This window comes from Papio anubis, chromosome 11, assembly GCF_008728515.1.
Source record: "Papio anubis isolate 15944 chromosome 11, Panubis1.0, whole genome shotgun sequence".
Lineage (NCBI taxonomy): Eukaryota > Metazoa > Chordata > Mammalia > Primates > Cercopithecidae > Papio > Papio anubis.
Window position 1 is genome coordinate 19,002,082 of NC_044986.1, and position 22,326 is coordinate 19,024,407.

At 48.8% G+C, this 22,326-nt stretch overlaps 1 protein-coding gene across 1 annotated transcript in view; it reads left to right on the plus strand.

Annotated features, from left to right (window-relative positions):
• Positions 1–1,866: 1,866 nt before the first annotated feature.
• Positions 1,867–22,326, plus strand: part of AFAP1L2 (actin filament associated protein 1 like 2) — a 108,510-nt gene continuing 88,050 nt past the window's right edge. The window contains exons 1-2 of the mRNA XM_031652051.1: positions 1,867–2,084; positions 7,618–7,671. Coding sequence (XP_031507911.1) covers positions 2,069–2,084; positions 7,618–7,671 — 70 coding nt within the window. The 5' untranslated portion in view covers positions 1,867–2,068. The remainder of the gene's footprint in view (positions 2,085–7,617; positions 7,672–22,326) is intronic.

The window sequence follows — 22,326 nt, forward strand, 5'->3', positions numbered from 1 at the left end:
ATGTCTTTATGGTAGAACCACTTATATTCCTTTGGGTATATACCCAATAATGGGATTTCAGGGTGGAATGGTAGTTCTGTTTTAAGTTGTTTGAGAAATCACCAAAGTACTTTTCACAATAGTTGAACTAATTTACATTCCCACCAGCAGTGTATAAGCATTCCATTTTCTCTGCAACCTCGCCAGCATCTGTTATTTTTTGACTTTTTAATAATAGCCATTCTGACGGTATGGTATATCATTGCAGTTTTGATTTGCATTTCTCTAATGATCAGTGTGAAGCCCAGGAGTTTGAGGCCGCAGTGAGCCAAGATGGTGCCACTGCACTCCAACCTGGGCAACAAACCAAGACCTTGTCTCTAAAAAAATAAAAATAAAAATACACATTTGGAAGCAGACAGATCCGAGTTTAACACCTGCTCCTCTCTTTTCTAGCTATGTGACTTTGAGCAAATTGCTTAACCTCTGTTTTTTTTTTTTTTTTTGAGACGTAGTCTCACACTGTCACCCAGACTGGAGTGCAGTCCTGCGATTTTAGCTCACTGCAACCACCACCTCCCAAGTTCAAATGATTCTCCTGCCTCAGCCTTCCGAGTAGCTAAGTTTACAGGCATCTGCTACCAAGCCCAGTTAATTTTTTTTTGTGTGTATATATATGTAGAGATGGATTTTCACCATGTTGGCCAGGCTAGTCTCGAACTCCTGACCTCGTGATCCGCCCGCCTCAGCCTCCCAAAGTGCTGGGATTACAGGTGTGAGCCACCGCGCCCAGCCGTAGCTGCTTCACCTCTATGAAAGAGATCATAATAACACCCATGTCACAGGGTTATCGGGGAAACTAAAGGCAGTGATGCACAGCCCTTAGCGCCGTGCCTGGCTTGTGGGGAGGTCTTCATCCACATTAGGTGCTAGTATAACTAAGAAAAATATTTCTACATGCTCCTGGGAGGGGGTTGCGGGAGGTCTCCAAACATCAAAACAAAATCTGCGATTCCAAGGAAGAATTAAGAAGTCTTTTAGAAAACCACCACTGCCAAATCTTCCTTAAGTATTCCTTCAAGGAAGCTGGGGAACTTGTTAAGAAACCAGGCACCCAGCACAAACCGTGACTGAGATTTTAAAATGAAAACTGAATAGTTTCAAAGAACACATAGATCTCTGGGGGGAGGATGGGGAAGGCTTGGTCGTGTTAAGGGCCTAGAAAGACCGGTGGCAAAAGGTAAAGGATGTAAAGTGTGGCATTTGCTGGATGGAGGCAGTGCAGGGTGGAGATTCAGAGCCATGACCGAGCTTGCTTATGGAACCGGTGCCACCCCTCCAAGGCGGTCAGGTTTACTGGGCACCCCGGAAACGGCACTCCCTGTCTTGTGTCGTTGGCCCTGGAAATTCAGGTAGAAGTCAGCAAGCAGATGTTTTCACACACCCTAAAGTGTACGCAATTGGCAGCGGCTGCCCAGAGGGTTCCAAGAGAGTGGGAGCAATCCCCAAAGAACCCGGAGCAGGCTTGGTTGCCCGCCCCCCTGCCCTCGTCGCCCCTCCAGGAAGGCCTAGGGCAAAAGCGCTCTGGCTCAGGAGTCAACCGCGAGGAGCTAGATCTAAGCAAGTCTCAGGCTCCTAGCTTGAACCTCAGTCTCCTCCTCCAGGCATTGGGTTTGCAGCGGGGTGGGGGAAAAACAATCTTGGAGGCCCACCCAAGCCCGGCCTCCCGGAGCCTCCCCCAGGGTTTGGGAACGTTCCAGTCTCGTTCCCTCTTGACGCCCCCGGAGCCAAGACGTGAAGGGAGTGCCAAGGCGACCGGGGGCGGCGAGCGGGGCCGCGGGTGCGCACCAACTCAAGCGCCGACTGTCAGCCCCGGCGGGCCGGAGTTCTCCAGCGCGGGGACAGGGGCGCTGGGGGCGTGCCCGGCGGGGGCCGGGTCCGAGGACCCGGGGCGCGGCGGCCCCGCCAGAAGGTCCGGCCGCGAGCGTGACCTCACGGGGAGGGGCCAGCGCGGCGGCCTGGGCGCTGAGCCGAGCGCCGGGAGAGCAGCGCCGAAGCCGAGCCGCGAGGAGCGCACTCCGTGGCCCCGATGGAGCGGTACAAAGGTGAGGGCGCGGGTTCCTCGCGCGGCGCACACCCACTCCCTTTCGCCCAGCAACGCCAAGGGCAGGGCTAGGACTGGTCTCGCCAGGACTCGGGATAAGCAGAGCCCGCTGCCACCACCCAGCCCGGACCTGGGCCGAAGAGGGGGCGTCAGCGGCGCCGCGGACTGGGCGGGTGGGCTCCTAGGTGACTGCCGCGGCCCCGAGCCCTTTGATCCTCCCGGGCGCGGAAGGAGGGGGTCGTCAGTGGGGGGCGTGGCGGGGCTTCTCACCTGTTGCAGGAGAGAGGGTGCGCCCGGCACCCCACTCCACCGTCAGTTCCGCCGCGCAGTAAAGATGCCTGGGGCCAAGGAAGCCCCGAAGAAGGTGGGAACCGTGCTGAGCTGCTGGGGGCAAAGGGGCGGGGTGTTGGGTCTTTTCTCACGGTCACCCGCTGTGCTAGGGGCTTCCTGCTCCGGGCAAAGCGTTTGGGCAGTGGAGTTGGCGCGCAGACCCTCCCCGGGCTATTTCGGGCCTCCCCAAACGTCCTGCCGTTCGGGTCACCGTTTATCTCCAAGCCCTTCTCCGCTACCCCACCCCAAGAAAGGAGGGATGCGAGGGTTGGGGGCCGAATGGAGTGCCCGGCAGGTGGAGCTCCTGGAGGCCTCCCGGCCCGAGGGCTTAACTCAGTGCGCAGCTGGGCGAGCTTTGGGTTTGGCTGGGGCCAGGATCTCCGCCAAACTCTGGTGGGCGGGCCGTCCCGGGTGCGCCCAGTGCCCAGCTTAGCACCCGTACTCGGAGCCTCGGAGCTGATCTACACGTCTCGATTGCGGTTCTTTTGAAAAGGGAGTACAGGGAGTTGCCCCTTAAGCGGAACGCTGCAGGCGCTCCCCCTCTCCCATCCCCCCCCACAGACCCCTTCCCTTTGGAAAAGGCTCTTGCCTTCTCTTGTGCTGGACCGGTCTCCGCCAAACCTGCGAGAGGAAATGCTGCTTCTATATTTGTTTTCCCCTGGGAGAGAGTAATAAAAAGAGAACGCTCAGATTCCCAAGGAACCTCACTCCCGGCGGGCTCTGATCCCTGAAACTGACATAAAGGGACCTGTTGGGACCGGCCTCCCTAAAGTAGTCATGTCTTTCACTTTCCCATTGCTTTTTCTCATCTGGGTCTCCTGGTTACTGGTGAAGGCAAAAGATCCAAGTCTCAGACAGCGCTTCACATATTCAGGAAGGGTCTTTGCCGACAGCAGGAGAGGCGGCGGGGAACAAGGTTAGAGGAGTTGGCCACCTTTGATTTCTTTCTGTGAACCCTCTCTGGAGCTTCTCTCGCATTTCTAACCCAGTGATTTTCTTCGTCTCAAATTCTACTGGGATCACGTCAGTTTTGTGCTTGAATGACTGAATGCGCACTTACGCTGTCTCAGACACTTGAGGAAGCCACAGTCCCGCTCCTTGTAACATGGCCGTTTGCACTCCCTCCCCCACCGGGGCCCCTCCGCCCTTTGGGAGGGACCCTCTCTGGGAATTCAGGCCTTGAGTTGAGCCTGACAGGAAGTGTTGGCCTCTGGGGTGCCTTCCAGCTCCCTGACTTGCAAAGCTGGGTTGTGTGTATTGGGAGGGGGGGGTGTTAGCTGTAGGCTGCAAGCTACTTTCTCAAATCAGCATATTCATCTCTCTAAATCAGGGCAAATCACATTCGGGGTCTTCTTTCCAAATGTCCAGTTATTCTCAGAAGGCTTTTGTATTAACAGCTTTTGACTTGGCCCTTGACCTGATAAAAGTCTCCTTAGTTATCTTTCTCTCTCAGGAGCTTAAAATCCTCCCATCCGCGAAGAGGATCAGTTAGGGGCATTTTGCCAACTGAAGGGAACTTAGTTTCCAGGTCAGGGTGCTTATGTTTTTGGTAACACATGTCTCTGCCTCATCATTTTGCAGTAAATCAGACACAGAGTGATAAGTGGGTAAACCTGAGAATTATCTAGGTTTCAGAGGCTAATCCAACTCAAATTCCAGTGTTTGACTCATGAGAAAAATCTTTATTTGGTCTCCCTGGTGTCATGCCGCTAATATGTTTACTACACTTTTCACTGAGGAATTTGGGGATCCCCCAGCCCCAGGATATAGAATTCCCCATTCTCCTGAGAGGCAGATAAGTTGTGCTTTGAACACCCTTTAAATGGAGAAGTTAGTCTGTGCAAAATGCAAAATGAAGCCCATCTCTAATTAACCAGTGTAACTGACTAGAATCAGTAGACTCCTCTTGCTTGTCGGAGACTGGGGGCATCATCTTAAAGTTGAGATTGAATGGTTATTGGGATAACGAGGAATAGTGGTTTAAACAACAAAGTTAAATGGAAAAAACAGGTTTATTTAGTTGGGCTCTCGAAGCCTAAGTAAAAATTGTAAAGAAAAATTCTTATTATGTGTGACACTTTTTAAATGTGTTATTTAAATGCCTCTTCATTCTGTTTCTGTATTTCCAATTTTGAGCTCTCCCTCTCCCAGGTAGGTGGAAGTGCCTCATGGCTGTCTTCAGAGTCTCAAAGTGTTTTCTCTAATTTGCAAATCTTATAAAGCAGTTGATGTAGGAGAAATTGTCTTTCCATGTTCCTTAGCCTGCTTGTTATATATATTCTACATCTTCCAAAAATAGCCTATCAGTTTTAGGCTCTGAGTGGATTTTCCATTGTCTTGTAGGATGTAAAGTGAGGTCTGGAGTTGATGGGTGGTTGGAATATCACCCATGTGATATGCCTGATGCAGAGACACTTCCAGACTTTCTTCCCAGTCCCTTCCAAGATTTCTGCTAGATAGCCATGACTCGCCCAAGCAAAAATAAGGGATCGGGGAGTATGTGGGAGTCCCTTCCTAGAGAGATGGCACTTTTATGAGAGTTGCCGTAAATAGCGATGGTAAAGTGGCTATGTTTTGTATGTGAATCTCTTTGGCGTTGTATAAGCAGTAAGACTCTCGCAAATGTCAGGATGTGGGGCCAAGTCCTACAGGGTGCTTTGAGAAGGTTCCCATCCTTATGTGTTTACATATTTATGACTCTCATAAGAGCATCCTTTTATCGCTGTGCGTGAGCCCATTGGCTGAACTCACCCAGTGTGGTCACGCATTCTGGTTCTGACTGCTCTCCCAGCTGGTGAGTGAGTCTGGGCCAAATGTGACTGACCTACTATCTGTGGATTGTGCTTGGAACATCCATGCCGAAGCTTCCTGAAATTGCATCACACTTGGATACAGATGGGCCTGGTTGAGATATTCAGATTCAATTTAGATCACAGTAATTGGTTGAAAGTCTAATTCTCTGTGGTTCTTTTGTTTCTGAATTTGATCATCCAGTCCCCTGACTTAGCTCTAGGGCGCTGGAGGCAGATATGAACTGCAAAGAGTCAATCCAGTAAATACGTCAAAGTTTGTATGGGGATCCTGAGACCTGTGGTCAGGGAAGGCCTGGAAAAGAAAAGCAAATTAAAAGAGATGGGCATGCTACCTTCAGGGATCATCTGTGTTTGTTATTTTTCAGTACCTACGAACTCAGGTTTTTTTTCTGTTGAAGTTCTACCTAAGGCAGTAGTTCTAAACCTTTGCTGTGCGTGGAATCATCTGTGGAGCTTTCAGAAATATGGATGTAAAGGCCCCACTCAAGACATTCTGATGTAATTGGTCTAGGGTACAGCTTGGGCACTGTAGTTTTTAAAGGTCTTCAGGTGGTTCCATTGAGCAGCCAAAGTTGGAAACCAAATTTCCTACAAAACATGAAATGTCAAAAGAGCACAACAGGTCTGTAATTTTACATACACTTTCCTCACCTGGAAAAGTAAAAGCAAGTGTGGGGCGAAAGGGATACCCCCCCATGCTCACATCATGTTCCTTAACCAAATCTTATAATACCGGCAGAAATCTACTGTAATCACCTTCAGCTATTAGAGGCTTTAAAAGGCTATGGGAACGTTGCTTAAAAACTATCTCAAATGTAGTGCTTAAAATCCTAAGCTCAGGGTTTGCTCCCTGTACTTGACCCTGAGCTCCCTGACTTTGAAGTTGCGTGGGAGCCCTGGATGATGTGGCAATGAAATGGCCTGAAACAGAAATACTGAGAGGTCACTTTTGGTGCTGAAAGGCCAAGCGGAGTGGGGGAATTCTGCTTTGGGCCCTTCCTCTCTTCTGAAGGGGTGGGACCTCTGGGAGCTGGGCTGCTTCCAGCACAATTAAAGGGCCAGGAAAGGCCAAGGAGCTTCAAAGCTGAGGAAACTGTGCCAGTTTTCTTCCAATTCCCTTTAATAACGGGAAATGTTTCTTTAAAGGCTTCTGTCATTCAGGGAAGAGAGACTTCCCCCACGCCGAGGGAGGATGGCTTGTTCTGTTCAGAGCCCTGGCTGAGACATGAAGGCAGTCATGGTGCAATGAAGAAGGTCGCGGCTCAGGAACCTGGAGATCCACAGGCTTCATTTCCTTGGGCAAACTGCTGAGCTCTCCAGGCCTCAGTTTCCCCATCTGGAAAACAACCTCCAGTGTTCGTAGTGTTCCTCTATCTGACTTTCCAATGGCTCTTCGATGCTAGTTGTTCTGTGGTCACTGAGGAATCTTTGGAGAGAGGATGTGTCTTAGGGAGGAGAGGGAAATGAGGGAGGGAATGTGGGTGGGTAGCCCAGCAAAGGTCAGTTTAGGATTGTGATTCTTATAAATAAAACCAATTTCCTGTTGAGAGCTGGAGAGTAGCAGACTTAGTGGGAAAGAGAATGCTGTAGGCCATGTGAGGAATCCATATCTCAAGGACTTTCGTGTGACCGTGTCTCCAAAGATTGTTCATTGAGCCCAGAGCTACCCTCTGCAACACGGAGCATTATTCACTCCCATTTGAGAGACAGACCTACTGAGGCCTACAGAGATTAAGCAACAGTCCAGACAGTCAGAAATAGGATATAATATCCCTGAGAACTGAGTCTCTAAAGGGTAGAATTCCTTTTCAAGGATTTATTTAGGAAAGAAGTGCTCAAAGCAATTTCAGATTCTTTCCTTATCAGTGTCCCTTCAGCCAGGAAGGGACTAGCTGCTCAGTTAAACTCTCCTCAATCTTCAGGACCTAGCTCACATGTCTCTTCACCCAGGAAGCTTCCCCTGACTCCCGATGTGTACCCTCATTACTCTTGGGATAGCCTCATTAATGCCTAGCACATCGCAGGTATGCAACAAATATTTGTGGAATTAGTGTCACATTTCTCTAATAATTGTACATGTCTATGTTTGTTTCCCTGCAAGGCTGAACTCCTTCAAGACAGGGACTTTGTCTTTCCTTATGTCCCTCTCCAGCCCCTGGCACACTGCCAGCTGCATAGTAGGTGTCTGGGACATGATTGGGGAATGGGGAAATGAACAAATTCCAGGCAAAGAGATCACATATTCTCCCATGCTCTAGCTCTGGAGAACAGACCTGGTTCACAAAAAGAAATGAAGCAAAATCCCAAAGGCAAATTCCAGAAATGGAGATGAAGGCCCACAGTGGCCACCTTTGGCTTTCCCGACTTGAGCCTTATTTCTGTCTGTTCCAGCACAGGGGTGTTGCTGTCTGGTGGTACAGAGAAGGATCCGGCAGGTTTCTGCATGTGAGTATGAGCCTGTCTGTGCCCTCTGCAGCAGCTCGTCTGGCCTCCAGGGCTCCCGAGGGCGCAGACCTGGCTCTGCCCATGCTCTGGGTGGATGGTTGAGGGAGATCATGGAGCTGGGCGCCGGCCTGGGCACTCAGGGGCTCGGAGTTCTAATCTGACTTTTGCCACTAACTTGCTATGCGACCTTGGGCAAGTCAATTAATCTTTCTGAGCCTTGTTTCCTCATCTGTGTGAGTGAGGATAATGATTACTAATCTACCTTGCAGGCCACTTGGTGGAATAACTTGTAAGAGCTATTGGTAAAGACCTTGAGAAAGAGAATGTTAAATTAATGCAGGGGAGCAGATACCCTGAAACCTCTGGCATGTGGTTCTGATCCCACCAGTCCCCGCCTTTGCACAGTTCATTGGGCTCTGCCCACTGTGTGCTTTTCACTGCTGTTAGGAGATACAAGTCAGGGCTTCTCAGCCTCTAGGCACCCTAGCTTCTCAGAGATAGCATCTGTGTATTCTTCATGTCAGTGGAGAAAGAGGCGAGGAATTGCTCATTCCTTATGTGTAGAGCTACATCCTAGCCCTGCCTGACTTTTCTCTGATGTCTCAGTAAGTCCATATAGGAGAGACCCTTACATTCAAATAGTAGCTTTGAGCCCTTTCCTAATTTTCTATCACTTGACTCTCATATTCTCCCCAGTTAGTTTCAAAAAACAAACTAACCACAAACAGCATTGAGCGGGGAGAAGGGAGAATGTGTAGAAAAACAGGAAGAGCCTGCCTCCCCCTGGACGCATTGCACTGGACTGATGCAAAAACACAGTGAGGCCAGGGACCATGGATCTCACATCTCTCAGGGGAGTCTGGTGTTAGGGAGGAGTGGGGAGAGGCAGCCATGCCCAGAGAAGCCCTGTTCTGCTGTTTTCTAAGCAGACCCCTGAGTTCTCTTCTCACTTCCTGGAGCTCCTCCCAGGACTTCAAAGGCAGATACAGTCCTGGTGAACTGTGGTGAGCTTGTATGGAAACTCAGCCCCAGCACACTGCAAATCAGCCTTCTACTGGAGATTAAACCAAGAGAGGCTAGCCAGCTGTTAGCGCAGAGACAGCAACCACTGTGCAACAGGAAGAATCCAAGCTGGGTGAATGTACAGTCCTACCCTTGGAGGTGGTTTTCCCAAATTGAATGACGAGCCTTCCCAGCTTGCTTGGGACTTTCCTGGTTTTACCACGGAAAGTCTGGTGTCCCAGGAAACCCCTCAGTCCTGGGCCAACTGAGATGGTGAGTTGCCCTATTACCGGACCTAAGCTTTAGTAAAAGCTTCTGAATCAAGAGTTTGATTTCTCCATAGCAAAGATGAGCTAGAGCCAATTATTTTGTCTCTTTGACAAGAAAGTGAAAGTCCAAAGCTTAAAAACTGGCAGATCGTAACTTACCACTGGTGATACACACCAGTATGCTAAGTGAAAGAAGCATACTGCCTTTCAAGATTCAAAAGCTTACACACTGAATGATTCTATTTATATGACTTTCTGGAAACGGCGAAACTATACGGAAATAGATCAGTAGTTGCCAGGACTGGGACTAGGGGAAGGCGTGAGCTACAAAGGGCATGAGGAAAAGTTTTGGAATGATGGAGATGTTCAATATCTTTATTTTGGTAGTGGTTACACAGTCATACAGACTCGTCACAATTCAGAACTGTGTAGTTAACAGTGTAGTTAACAGGGTTTTTTTTTTTTTTCTGTGTGTAAATGAACCTCAATAAAGCTGACTTTTAAAAACACTCTAGCAGTTGTGATGCTGTGGTATAAGATGAAGGATCAAGGTCAAGGTTGGTTATCCTAGGTTGTAATTAGCAACCGAGTCTTGGTGTGGGTGTGTCTGCAATGGTTCTGGAGGTGTATACAGCAGAAAAGGGTGAGAAATTTGGTACAAAACGAAAAGGCTCATGCCTGATGACATCCTAAATGCCAGAGACTTTTTCATTAGGCACAATCAGTGTTATAGTGGAAGCTCTCCCTTTGTTTAGAGAAAAGGCAAAAGCAGCTCCCCTAAAGGCCACGCAGCCAACAAGCCCAGGAGGAACCATGGAATATAAGAGCATTAGACTCAGGTTCCCACCCTGGGAACTCGGCTGCTATCCACACATGGATCTAATGTACTGACTTTGGCAGCCTGTCTGCAAGTCTTTTTTTATTTTCCACCAATAAAGTTATTGTATTAGAATTGAGTACTCAAGTCTGCAGGATAATTATTTCCTGGTTGACTTTTTGTTTTTGGCAGTCCTGCTTGTCTATGCTAGCTAGAATTGATTTTGAGGGGAAGAACCCATGATTTATCGAAATAACATACCTAGTCGCATTTGATGCAAGGAATTAGTCCTCTTATTTCTAGACAGCGAGAAGCCTTTTGATGCAAGGGCAGAATTACCAGTCATCTCTGCACCAGGCCAGCAGACAGGATGTAGAAGTCCCCAAGAAGGAGGAAGTACCACTCTGGTGATCCTAATGGAATCTTAAGATCTTGGTGGTCTCCTTTTTATTTATTTATTTGTTTTTATCAAAGCCCATGTTGAATTTGCCTGTTTTTCAGGTGAATTTTATCTCACTGTGTACCCTGGGGAGCTGGGTCTGTGTCTGCATCTCTATTAAGCACAGCCTGTTGGAAGGTTGTGGAACTTCCATCCGTGAGGACCACATGGGCTGAGGTCACGTTCAACCGTGAATTACACAGGAGAATTTCACACATGCAACTCTTTTAAATCACAAACACATCAAAACCACTAGTCACCCACAAAGGCAGGTCTCTTCCTCCTGTTCCAGGGTATTCTGGAAGAATTACAGACTCATAGCCAGTGCAATCCTCAGTTCTAATTGTCTTAGCTTTGTTAGGGGAAAGCACTGATGTTTAGAGAGGCAGGAAGTGTTTTTTGTGCATATTTGAAGTGAGATTTCCTTGATGCAGGGTCAGGCCTCGTTTGTGGCTGGTCTACCTAAGAAGGATCGGGTTTGGGGCAGCCCCAAGGCCCACATCTGGTTTGAGTGCAAGGGAGAAGCTGGGAGCTTATGAGTGGGAGATTCCAGATGCTTCCTTCCCCGGGCTGCACACCTCTGCCACAGTCTCCCCTGGGCTGCCTGGGCACACTGGCATCTGTTTGGGTTTGGGGGACTGTCTTAGCCTTCTTGTTAGCCCAACAAGTGGGAATCCTGCCATTTCCTTCCATCCTCCACCCCCCGTTTTTTCTCCCCCAGTTTTTATACAACAGGATTTATTCATGTCCACTGTATTCAAGTCCCCAGATGGGGGGAGGAAAAAAGATTGTGTTGAATGAGCTTATTGTTTGGAGGTTTCACTGACTTCTTTTATTTAATACCCACAGTCCTAGAACATATTGAGCTGATTTACTAAAATTCAAATGTGGTCCTTTTGGAAGGAACTGCTAGGGTGCTTCGTGTCCCCGGAATCAGAGCTGGGACCTACTGGGTGGCAAGTTAGCTTGGGCCATCTTCATGGCCCTGGGTCTCCTTGGAGGCAAATACTCTGTTATTATCCTAGACTCCTTATCAGCTCACAATGGTCAACACTCTACCACCTTTGCATTGTCAGGACTTTTGCAGCACTCGATTCTAGCACATTCTTTGAATAAAGATGAGCACCAACATTAGGTACTACAGTTAACAGAAGCCCCCTGTAGCTTCTGCTTGGCAGTTTCCTGCACACTTAGGGAGAATAAAGGATGGTGAAGTGGCACCTACTGCTTGAACACCCAGTACAGAGCAGCTGGTCCTTGACTGACATGGCAGAGTTGGATCACATGTCTTTGGCGTGTTTTAGAGATGGGGTCCCTACCATTGATGTTACCGGAATTATGGCTGAGGATCATGGTGTGCATGGTGGTCAAGCACAGTTTCTGTATGGCTGTGACACAGTTGTGCTGTGACAGTTCCAGATGTCTTGCTCCAGGTACTTGAGCTGGGTGAGACTCATGCCTCCCAGGAGTCGGTGGAAGCTTGTCTCTGGTTCAAGTTAGTAATATCCCAGATGTTCTGAAAGTAGCCTGGGGCAAAGCAGGAAGGGTGGATCTCAAAACCACATGCACAGGTGTGAGTTATGGGTGCTTCAGGACGCCTCTTGGATGCGCAGGCTCACACTGGCTCCTGTACCTGCATCTCTTGCTCCCTCCCTCCCTCCCTCCCTCTCCTCTTCTCCTCTCTTCTTTTGTTCCCCTCTTGACTTTCTCCTGCTTTTTCACTCTGTTTCTTTCTACCACTTCCATTCAGGTCTCCAGGTCTCCTGGGTCTTGAGTTCAAAGAAGGGATTCCCACTGAGAACCTGAGGCCAAAAAGACACAGAGGAGAGTCAGACCCTCCCACTCTCTCCTGGTCCCCAGGCCTCTGGTGGTCTCAGGCTCTCATTTCAAATAGCCATGGCTTGAATTCCAGGCTTCCCCCAGGAGGGGCTGGTGACCTCAGAGGCAGGGTGGGGAAACTGGGGCTTATTCTCAGTATCTTACTCCCTCCTAGAAGTGCAGGTCTCAATGGAATTTGTTCACTGTGGCCCCTGCTGCTTCCTCAAGCCCTAAAAGGTGTCACTTCTCATGGCCTGCTGCAAAAAATGGCACCTTCCCCGATCCTCCCATCCAGTGCTACTTGCTAACCCTGGGACTTTGCCCGTGGTCCCCCCCCACCCCCAACAGGTTAGTGTCACAGTGATTAGGGTACCAGGAAAGGGCAGACTTACTCTCTTTCTGTGGGTCCTTAAACAGTGCTGTGACTCGCTGACCACCAAGGGGTGGAGTCAAAATCCCCGCACTGTGAGGGGCTCCTCCCACCGCCATCCCAGGTCCCCTGGAACTGAGTATCAGAGGAGGGACTGGTGTCCGCCCAGGGGGAGCATGAGAAAGTGTCCATTGTTTGGATAAAAGTTCCAAGCATGAAGGCTCACCATTGACTAAAATAATTTTTTCCATTGACCTCCTGGCTTCTCAGCGGGCAAGCGCCCGTCTCCCGCCCATGTGAAGCTGGTTTGGTGGATGTAATTGTAAACAGCTCTGGCAGGGAGCAAATCTCCAAGAGTTACGGGATTCAGGTGCCGCTCCCAACTCACCACGCACTGGTTCCCTCGAGAGTGGAAAGGCTGTTTTGTTCTCAGAGGGAGAATTCAGGCTGTTGCTTTTGAGATCAGATCCTTCCAAAGCCTGACTCACTCTCCCATTCCACCCCCAACTTCCCTCCCTGCCCCCAGCCTCCAGGTCTCTATTCACGATGAAAAAGGTTGTAGGGACTCTAATTCATGCATGAAGCCCTTAGCGTGTGGGATTTTGCTTTTCTGACCCGGAGGTAAGAGTGTGGATCACTGAGTGCTCTCAGGTATGCAGGGAGCCACTAGCATGTGTATTGTTGAGGGTAAGAGCAAATCAGCAGCCCACATCCCCTGTGTGAGAACAGGGGCTCACCAATCAGGGCAACAGTGTGGGCTCAGGTCAGTGTCAGCCTTGTTTCTTGGCTACAGCCTCACCCCTGGTGCATGTCATGGCAGTATGGGAGTGAAAGCCTCTTGTGCTAAGCTTCTTGTGCTAAAGCCTCTTGTGGAAGCCTCAGGAGAGTGTTGGTGGCTTTGGGGCACTTAGTTACCTCCCTCTGCTTAGCAATAGAGTTGGGAATCATCTCAGAGCAGAAGTGATCCAAAGATTGTGTTGGAAAATGCCTTTGGTAGGTTCAAAGGATATAGGGTTCTCCTATCTTGGGGCCTGCCTGCTTCCTTGTCTCCTTGCAGCCTTGAGCATTTACTTTCTGGGTATCAGGTATGATTGGGGCACATGCGTATTGGGGGAAAGGAGGTGTGGGATGACAATCAGCCCCTTTTTCTTAAAATTTCCTAAAGCTATTTACCTAATGTCCTCAAAGCATAAGACTTGTCCTACAAGATTTATTTTCCTGCCAAGGGAAGGTTGAGGTAGCTTGGAAGAGAGAAAGTGAGAGTGCAGAGGACCTTGTTCTGTTGGGATGGACAGACTTCAGTTCCTTGCAGGCCTCCTCTGTGCTTTCAGGCTTGGCTGCCACGTGTCTGTGCATATAGATTTCTTCTCTGGTTGGAGAACATAATAAAGGTGGTCACATAGCTTGCAGCAAATATTTTCCCCAAATGGCTTTTTAAAAAATTATCATAATGAGTGTGAAAATGGTTTAGATTTAGGAGGAAACAGCTGACTGGCAGCATTCCTGGTGAGTTCCTGGGTAAGATTCTGCGGTGTCACTAATGACTTTATTCGGTGTATTTCTGACACAAGCACCCTTGAGAGCTGGGGAATTTTGTGGCTGAGAACTGAGGTGAAGGAGGGAAAGTCCTAATTTCATTCAGGACAACCCAGACCTGTCTAGTGGATATCTCTTATCCACCTTGATAGTTTAACTTGGATGCCCACAAAGCCTTTTTCTTTCTTTTTCCCTTTCTTTCTTTCAACAGGATCTTGCTCTGTCACCCAGGCTGGAGTACAGTGGTACTATCATCGCTTACTGCAGTCTCAAATTCCTGAGCTCAAGCCATCCTCTGACTCAGCCTCCCGAGTAGCTGGGACTTACAGGTGCACACTACCACACCTGGCTAATTTATTTTTCATTTTTTTGTAGAGGTGGGGTCTTACTATGTTGACCAGGCTGGTCTTGAACTCCTGGCTTCAAGCGATCCTCCTGCCTCAGCCTCCCAAAGTGCTGGGATTACAAGTGTGAGCCACTGTGCTTTTCTTTCTAGGATTCTATCTATGGGTTTCTCTGAGACTTCAATACATTGCTATCCTAGCTAAGATAAGCCTAGATTTCCTGAGACCCCTGAACCAGGACCTGTCCTTGAGTGCAGGCGGCATCTAGGGCAGCTCACCAGTGGCTGTGGGGAGAGTAAGGAGTCCTTGTACTGCTCTGGAGAAAGCCTGAGCCCCTTCTGTACCTGGCTCATTCCTATTTTTCCAGCCTCTGCAGCCATTCTTCACTTGGCTCTGTGCCACAGTCATACCGGACTCCTTGTAGCTCCCTAACTTGGGCTTTTCCATGTGCTGGTCCATTGGTTTGAAAGGCCTTCCCTTCAGGGCTGCCTGGTAAGCATATTTGTCAAGGCTCTCTGGGCCTTGACACCTTGACCCTGGCCCCCACTGGATCCCTTAACCCTCACCTCATCTCGCACAACCCTCATGGCCATGGTCGTTGTGTCTGTGTTATGGTTGATGGAAGTCTATATTTTTAGTAGGCTGTAAGCTCCTTAAGGGCCAAGGACAGTATTCTTGGTGTTCACAGCACTAATCTCATGTGTGGGATATTGTGAGTAGTCAAGAAACATTGATTGGTTGGGCCCAGTGACTCATGCCTGTAATCCCAGCACTTTGGGAGGCTGAGGCAGGTGGATCACCTGAGGTCAGGAATTCAAGCCCAGTCTGGCTGACATGGTGAAATGCCATCTCTACTAAAAATACAAAAATTAGCCAGACGTGGTGGCGGATACCTATAATCCCAGCTACTTTGGAGGCTGAGGCAGGAGAATCGCTTGAATCCTGGAGGTAGAGGTTGCAGTGAACTGAGATCTCACTACTACACTCCAGCCTGGGTGACAGAAAGAGACTCTGTCTCCAAAAAAAAAAAAAAAAAAAAGAAAGAAAGAAAGAAAGAAAGAAACAGCAACTGAATGAGAACTGTTTGCTGTCCTCAGGTTTTCTTAGAGTTGGATTACATCAAAGTTAAGGGCTCTGTTCACTGAGTGACATCCTGGACAAAATTAATAGGCAGCTGGCAGAAAGGAGAGAGAGATTTACAATGTTTAAAAGCTGTTCTATTAACATTTAGGATATACAAGGAACTCCTGCAAATCAACCAGAAAAAGGCAGGAATCTACATGGAAAAGACAGTGAATCAAGGGTATGAACAGGAGTTTACAGGTCAAGGAAGCTGCCAAAAGGCTAACAAGCATCTGAAGAAATGCCTGGGCTCCTTTAGTCATCAGAGGCAAGTCAACCAAAACCATCACCTAGTAGACTGGCAGAAATGAGAACGTGGCACGAAGCCACATTTTCCCAGGGACACTGGGTTCAACCATTTTCATGTAGAGCTGAGGGAGTATAGGCTAGTGCAGGCAGTCTGGAAGGTAGACTTTTTTTTTTTTTTTTTTTTTTTTTTGAGACAGAGTCTCGCCTTGTTGCCCAGGCTGGAGTGCAGTGGCGTGATCTCGGGTCACTGCAACCTCCACCTCCCGGGTTCAAGCGATTCTCCTGCCCCAGCCTCCTGAGTAGCTGGGATTACAGGTGCATGCCACCATGCCTGGCTAATTTTTGTATCTTTAGTAGAGATGGGGTTTCACCACGTTGGTCAGGCTGATCTTGAATTCCTGACCTCATGATCTGCCCGCCTCAGCCTCCCAAAGTGCTGGGATTACAGGTGTGAGCCACCGTGCCCGGCCGACTATTCTTAATTGTGTTGAAGATGCACTTACCATACGATCTAGCAATTCCCAAAGAAATGTCTGCATGGGCCCATTAGGGGGCAGGGTCAAGGATGATCTCTGCAGCATTATTTGTCATGGTAGAGAATGGGAAGCAGTCTAGGTGTCACTTGGGAGAGGGAACAGATAAACTGATAGATGCACGTCTTAGAGAATTATGCAGCAATAGAAGCAATGGCTGAGATGTACATCCAACAGCATAGATGAATCTTTAATACACAGTGCTCATGGAAAGGTAGGAAGCAGAAAAGGATGATTGACAATAGTATTTACAGTCATTAAAAATTCATGAAGCAATCCACATTAAGCAAAACACATACAAACGAAAAGGTGCATATTAGGAAGGTCATCGTTGTTGCGGGAGGAGAATGGGGTATGGGGAAGAAAGGGAAATTGCATGCATTTGCTTGTAGCCTATTGTCGATACCAGAGCCTACATATAATTCTGACTTGGAGCAGAATTTGACATAGTGAGAACAATACCAGAAGCTCCAGTGATGTGCTATGGAAGGATGGGGAGGAGACTGTCTACCACCCCTCACCCTATGGAGGAGTCATGGTAAGGCCATTTTCCTTCATATTAATTTCTGGACTGTCCAAGTTCTCATGAAGCTGTGATAACAGACTATCCCTACGTTTGACTCTAAAGCTTGCCTTTGACTGTCAGGGTTGTAGTGGTGGTTAGCAGTCCACCATTGTCACAGAAGAGGGGAGATGCATGAATAAGCCTGGGGTGGTAGGGCTGGCTTTTCGTAGCTGTGTATTTTTTTCAGTCGCCTCCAGCCATTCTGAGTGCCTGAGCTCTTAGTCATCCTTGGGTTCACATCGCTAAGTACAGGTCATGGCTGACAGCCAGCGTCCAAATGTTTATCACACTGAGTAAAATGCAGTGAAATTAGATTTTTCTAGCACCTGATTGACTGGACACAAGATCACTAGACTCTGAGCTAGGGGTTCATTTTGCTCCTCTCCACTCAGGAGATTCACTCAAAATCAGTGTATCCAAGCATGACACATTCCCTCTCCCCGCTTTCCACCCTGGGATTGATCGGATCTGGACAGAGCTGGCTCTTGATCTTTTTTTGTTCCATCATCTCTATTTCTACTTGAAATAATAGTTGGTTTCTTTTTTAAAACCCTTTTTTGAGATTCGAAGGTCCATGTGGACCAGATGACCAGGGTCCCTGTTTGCCTGGCATTGTGTCCTGCCTGGGCCCCAGAGGCAGGACCTGGTGCTGCCTGGGGTCTCGCGAGTGTGGGCAGGAGAAGAGCTAACCCTCTTGGATGTGGGCTCAGGGTGTGGGCAGCAACTCCAATTGCATTTAAAGCCAGTGACTAAAGCTTAAGTCTTCCAGAACATAGAAATAACCCCTGAGGTTGGCTCTGGTGGTGTCACTGTTTTCCCAGCATTCTTTCTCATGCCCTGGATGTTGCTTATTGATGCCTCTTCCTTCTAGCTGTTCTTCGTCCAACTTGTCCATCCTTTACTGACAGTGTTCAGTTTCTGCCCATGTCTCTGAACCTGCATTTCCAATTTTTTGGGTCCCTTGGAATATTGATATCTTAAGTGAGGGGACAATAGAAATCTTCATTTCTATTTTCTCAAGCTCAGGTATCAGCCCCAGGGTCTTTTCCAGTTCAAAGGATGTGTGATTTTGTAATGAATGTGCCGATGTCCTTAATTGGCCCCTTTAAATGGGAGAATATCCAGGTATTTGGACAATCGACATTTTCTGAGCTTTACTTTGTGCCAGTGTCTCAGTGCAGAGGTAAGCCCGACGCAGTACTGACGAGTCCCCTGTCCTGATGGGGCTTGTGTTCCAGTGGAGGAAAGCAAACCACAAACATGCAAGCACCATTCTACAACAGGTTAATTTCAGAGAGTAATGAGTCACGTGAAGAAAGAAAGCAGGATGTTGTGGGAGTAACTTGGTGATGGTAGGGAGTGGTGTCCAACATTAGTATGGGGGTCATGGAGAGTCTCCCTAGGGAGGTGACATTTGGGTTGAGACCTCAGGGAATAGGAGGAGCCTGCTGTGGGGAGAACCATCAGAGTTTTGCAAAGCATGGAGGCTGGTAAACCCCCTGCAGTCCCAGGACTGAGGCCCACATGGCCTAAGCACGAGTTGCAACTCTAGAAGGACATCTGCCTGGGACCATGCTGTTGCTGGGTGTGCTTTGCTCGGTCACTCCCTGGCTGTTGATTCCTTAGCCTGGCCAGGAGAGCCTGCTGGGCCTAAGGAACCCCTGGGCCTCCTGGCAGCTGCTCTGGAGCAGGTGCAGTTCCGGCTGCTGCCTGGGTAGGGCAGGGCTGCTTGGGACACATTCATCTCCCCTCTCCTAACTTCTAGCACCATCTCTGACATGAAGAGCCCCCACCTGTCAGCCCTGATTCTCTTCATCTTCCCTGCTTTGCAGCTGCTGCCTTGTTGATATTAAGCAGGGAATCACGATCAAGAGCAGTTATTAAAAATAAGAATTAAGGCCAGTACCTTTTTTTTTTCTTTTAAGAGACAGGGTCTTGCTCTGTTGCCCAGTCTGGAGTGCAGTGGTACCATCATAGCTCACTGCAGCCTTGACCTCCTGGGCTCAAGCGATCCTCCCACCTCGACTTCTTGAGTAGTTGGGACTACAGGTGCATGCCACCATGCCCAGGTCCTTTTCCTTTTTATTTCAAAATACGTTCCATCGTTTCCCTCATTTCCCCTCACAAATGTCCCATTGAAGGTGTCAGAAGTCCTACGATAGACATTTTCTCCGTGAGGTTACCGAGGGCCTGGGACCTTAACTTACCTGTCTCACAGCAACTGACTGGGAAGCTGTTACTACCAGATGGTGGGTTTTCAGACTCTCAGCCGAGTCTCGGTCTGGCTGCCCATATCTGGTAGTGACCACGCTCCCTGGCTTCTGATTCCTTCCTTGGACATTTTCTACTCATCGTCTCAGTGAATCCCCAGGGACTCCTGAGAAGGGGTGGTGAGAACCTGAACTATTTAACTCCCACCCTCCGCCAGGTACCTGTAGCCTCCCTGGAGTGGCTGAACACCTGGAAGGGTTCCAATAAGAAAAGTATTTCAGAATCTTTCACTGACATTCTTGGCATCGCTTTGCTCAGGGAGATGTCCCCTGGAATGCTGGAACTTGTTTGCCTGAGCTAGGCTGAGTTAAGAATGTTAATCAAAGGCTTCCCAAGGCTTTTCTGTCAGACACTTTCATTTTATTACAGGCTGGCAGAATCACAGTGGGATGTGGGGGCAGGGAGGCAGGCATCCAGCGGTAAATGTCATTATCCTGATTCTGAGCATGGAACACACTGAGGCTGGACACTGAGGCCAGAGGCAACCCCAGCAAAAGCCCACGGCCAACCTGGCAGCATCCAAACCCAGCTCTATCTGACTCTCCGGCACATTCTGCTGCCTGGTCTAGCTTGATCAAGCTGGACATGACCTCCATCCTCAGATGGCTTCGACCCTGACCTGCAGCCATGTTTGGATCTGATGTTAACCGGGGCGTCAGGTCCTCCAGCTGCAGTCAAGCCATCTTGGTGCATTCCTTTAAGATGGGGAGGAGGGTGCCTTGGCATCACTCACAGCTGAGCTTGGGACTCTGTGGCTATCTCTGAAGAGATCGCTGGCCTGATGAGAGAGCCTCTCCTAAAACGGGGCTGCCCTGTGTGTCTGGCTTCCAGCCCTCCTGTCTCCATGTCCTGTCCCTGCTGGTCCAGCCAGGACTTTGTTCATGCTGTTCATCATGCCAGGGACCTGCTCCCATCCTTTCACCTTCCCCATCACACCCACCTTCACCCCCTGCTGCCTCCTCCTGGAAGCCCACCCTGGTTGATCACCTCTGGCCCCTGCTGCCTATACTCCATACGGGGCCCATTCAGTGCTTCATGTCCCTGGCCTATGTGGGTCTCTGTTCCTGGGGTCTCTGTTTTACAGCTCCTAAAATGTGCTGCAGAGTGTTTGGCACCCAGGTGGGCATCTGCTTTGTTCCTGATCATTCCCAGGAGGTTCTGTTGAGTTTCCCACCTGTCCCTCTCAACCAGGCCTGGAGCTTTTGGAAGTCCCCGCTGAGTGTGTGGGCCCCGCACTGCTGTGGGCAAGTGGAGGATCACGGGAGATGAGGCATGGTCCCTGACCACAGGGCACAGCCCCCAGCAGGCAGTGGGCTAGGCTGTGGCTGTACCTCTCTCTAGAAGTAGGTGTTTAACCCATGCTGCTGGACTCCCCAGGGGCCTTACGTGCTATGTGATTAGTGGGATGGCCCTGGACTCTGGCTTGGCAGAGGAAGGTGAGTATTTTTTCTTTTTCTTAAAATTTGGAAGGAAAAATAAGTGAGGTTGTTCTCACTCGAAAAATAAATCTCACCCCAGGCAACGTTCAGCCACACGCCATTCGGGCCCAACAGCTGTCTCTCATTTGTTGGCAAATGTTCCCGGTGATGAATGTCCTCCATCCATGCTCACAGCGGCCCTCAATGGAGGCTTTGGACAAGTGTGGGGGGAACAATGGCCCTTCTCAGAGAGCCTGCAGCAGACGCTCCAGTGAAGTTGGTTCGTCGCTTGGAGCGGGGTGGGGACCACAGACAAGATGCCATTGATGAAGCAAGGAAGGCCAAGCAGCCGTGGAGAGGGTGCAGCTGAAGATAGAGGCAGAGGCAAGGATGGGATTTATGGCTGCCAAGAAAGGTCCTGAATAATCAGAGTGAATGATGGTGCCTCTCACGTACTGTCTTCTGGAAGCTTCCTTATGGGATGATGGCTCCTCCTCTTGACATATGTGTAAATGCAGTTGTCACTGGATCGTGGGGTTTGAGAGGGTTCAGTCCTTTTAGGGCAGACCATGTTGTTGCATCCATTGTCATTGAATGGACGAGGGCGCTGGGGCCAAGTGAGAAGCGCTAGGGGCAGGACCAGAAGGCGGGTCCTGCTTCATTCTTCCTGTGATGAGGTTGGAGGTGGGAGGGGAAGACTGAGAAGAAGAGAAGATGGACTGAGGACTCGGGAAGAGAGAAGGAGAGCCTCTGTCAGCCTCCAGGCTACGCGTCGGCAACCCCCACCTCCAGCAAGCTCTGTTTCCATTTCCCTCCCTGGTTATTGTCTCCCCCAACTTTCCCGGGCAAAAAGAAAGGGTCAGATTTCCAAGTTGGTGGGACCCAATGGGGTAAACCTAGTTTTCCTTTCTCCTCTTCTTTTTGTTGTTTTTGGTTTTTCAGATGGAGTTATTTTAAATAATTTAAAATAGCATACACAACAGCTACACATTTCAAATTGCTATTTTACTCTGTAAGGAGTTCAGTGTAGTAATTTTACAGCTATATTTTTATGGCAAAGTCATACATGCTTATTATAAAATATGCATATGTGGCAGAAATTTGTAATATAGAATATGAAAATCCCTAGAATTCCACCCTCCATGATAATATCTGTCAGGGATGTGTTACACTCTCCAGATCTTTTTCTTCTCTCTGCAATAATAAAAAAGCCCCTTTCCTCTCTATTTTTTCCTCCTTCCCTCCCTTCACCCTCCCTTTGTTCCCTCCCTTCCATTTTTCCTTCCCTTCCTCCTTTTCCTCCTCTCCTGTCCCTGTTTTTTGCCCGCTCCTTCTTTCCAACCCCTATGGTAAAAAGTTCTAAAAAGCAACAGAGCACAGCAAAAAGGAAGCCCCTCAGAGCCAGGTTCATTCGCCTGCCCTTGTGAGAGGCAAACACTGCCCCAGATTTTTGTGTATCTTTCAAAATGTTGTCCACATATAGGCAGCCATATATGTACAACATTTTTTCTTTCCCCCAAACAGAGCATACCACTGTTGATCTTTTTTTTTTCCTCTTTCATGGCTATATAATAATTTATGTATTTATGGAGTACATGTGAGTGTTTGTTACATACATAGAAAGGGTAATGATCCAGTCAGGGCATTTGGGGTATCCATCACCTGAAGTGTTTGTCATTTTTATGTGTTGGTATCCTTTGAAATCCTTTCTTCTAGTTACTTTGAAATATACATAATATTGCCAGGCGCGGTGACTCATGCCTGTAATCCTAGCACTTTGGGAGGCCAAGGTGAGCGGATCACCTGAGGTCAGGAGTTTGAGTCCATCCTGACCAACATGGAGAAACCCCGTCTCTACTAAAAATACAAAAGTAGCCAGGTGTGGTGGTTCATGCCTATAAT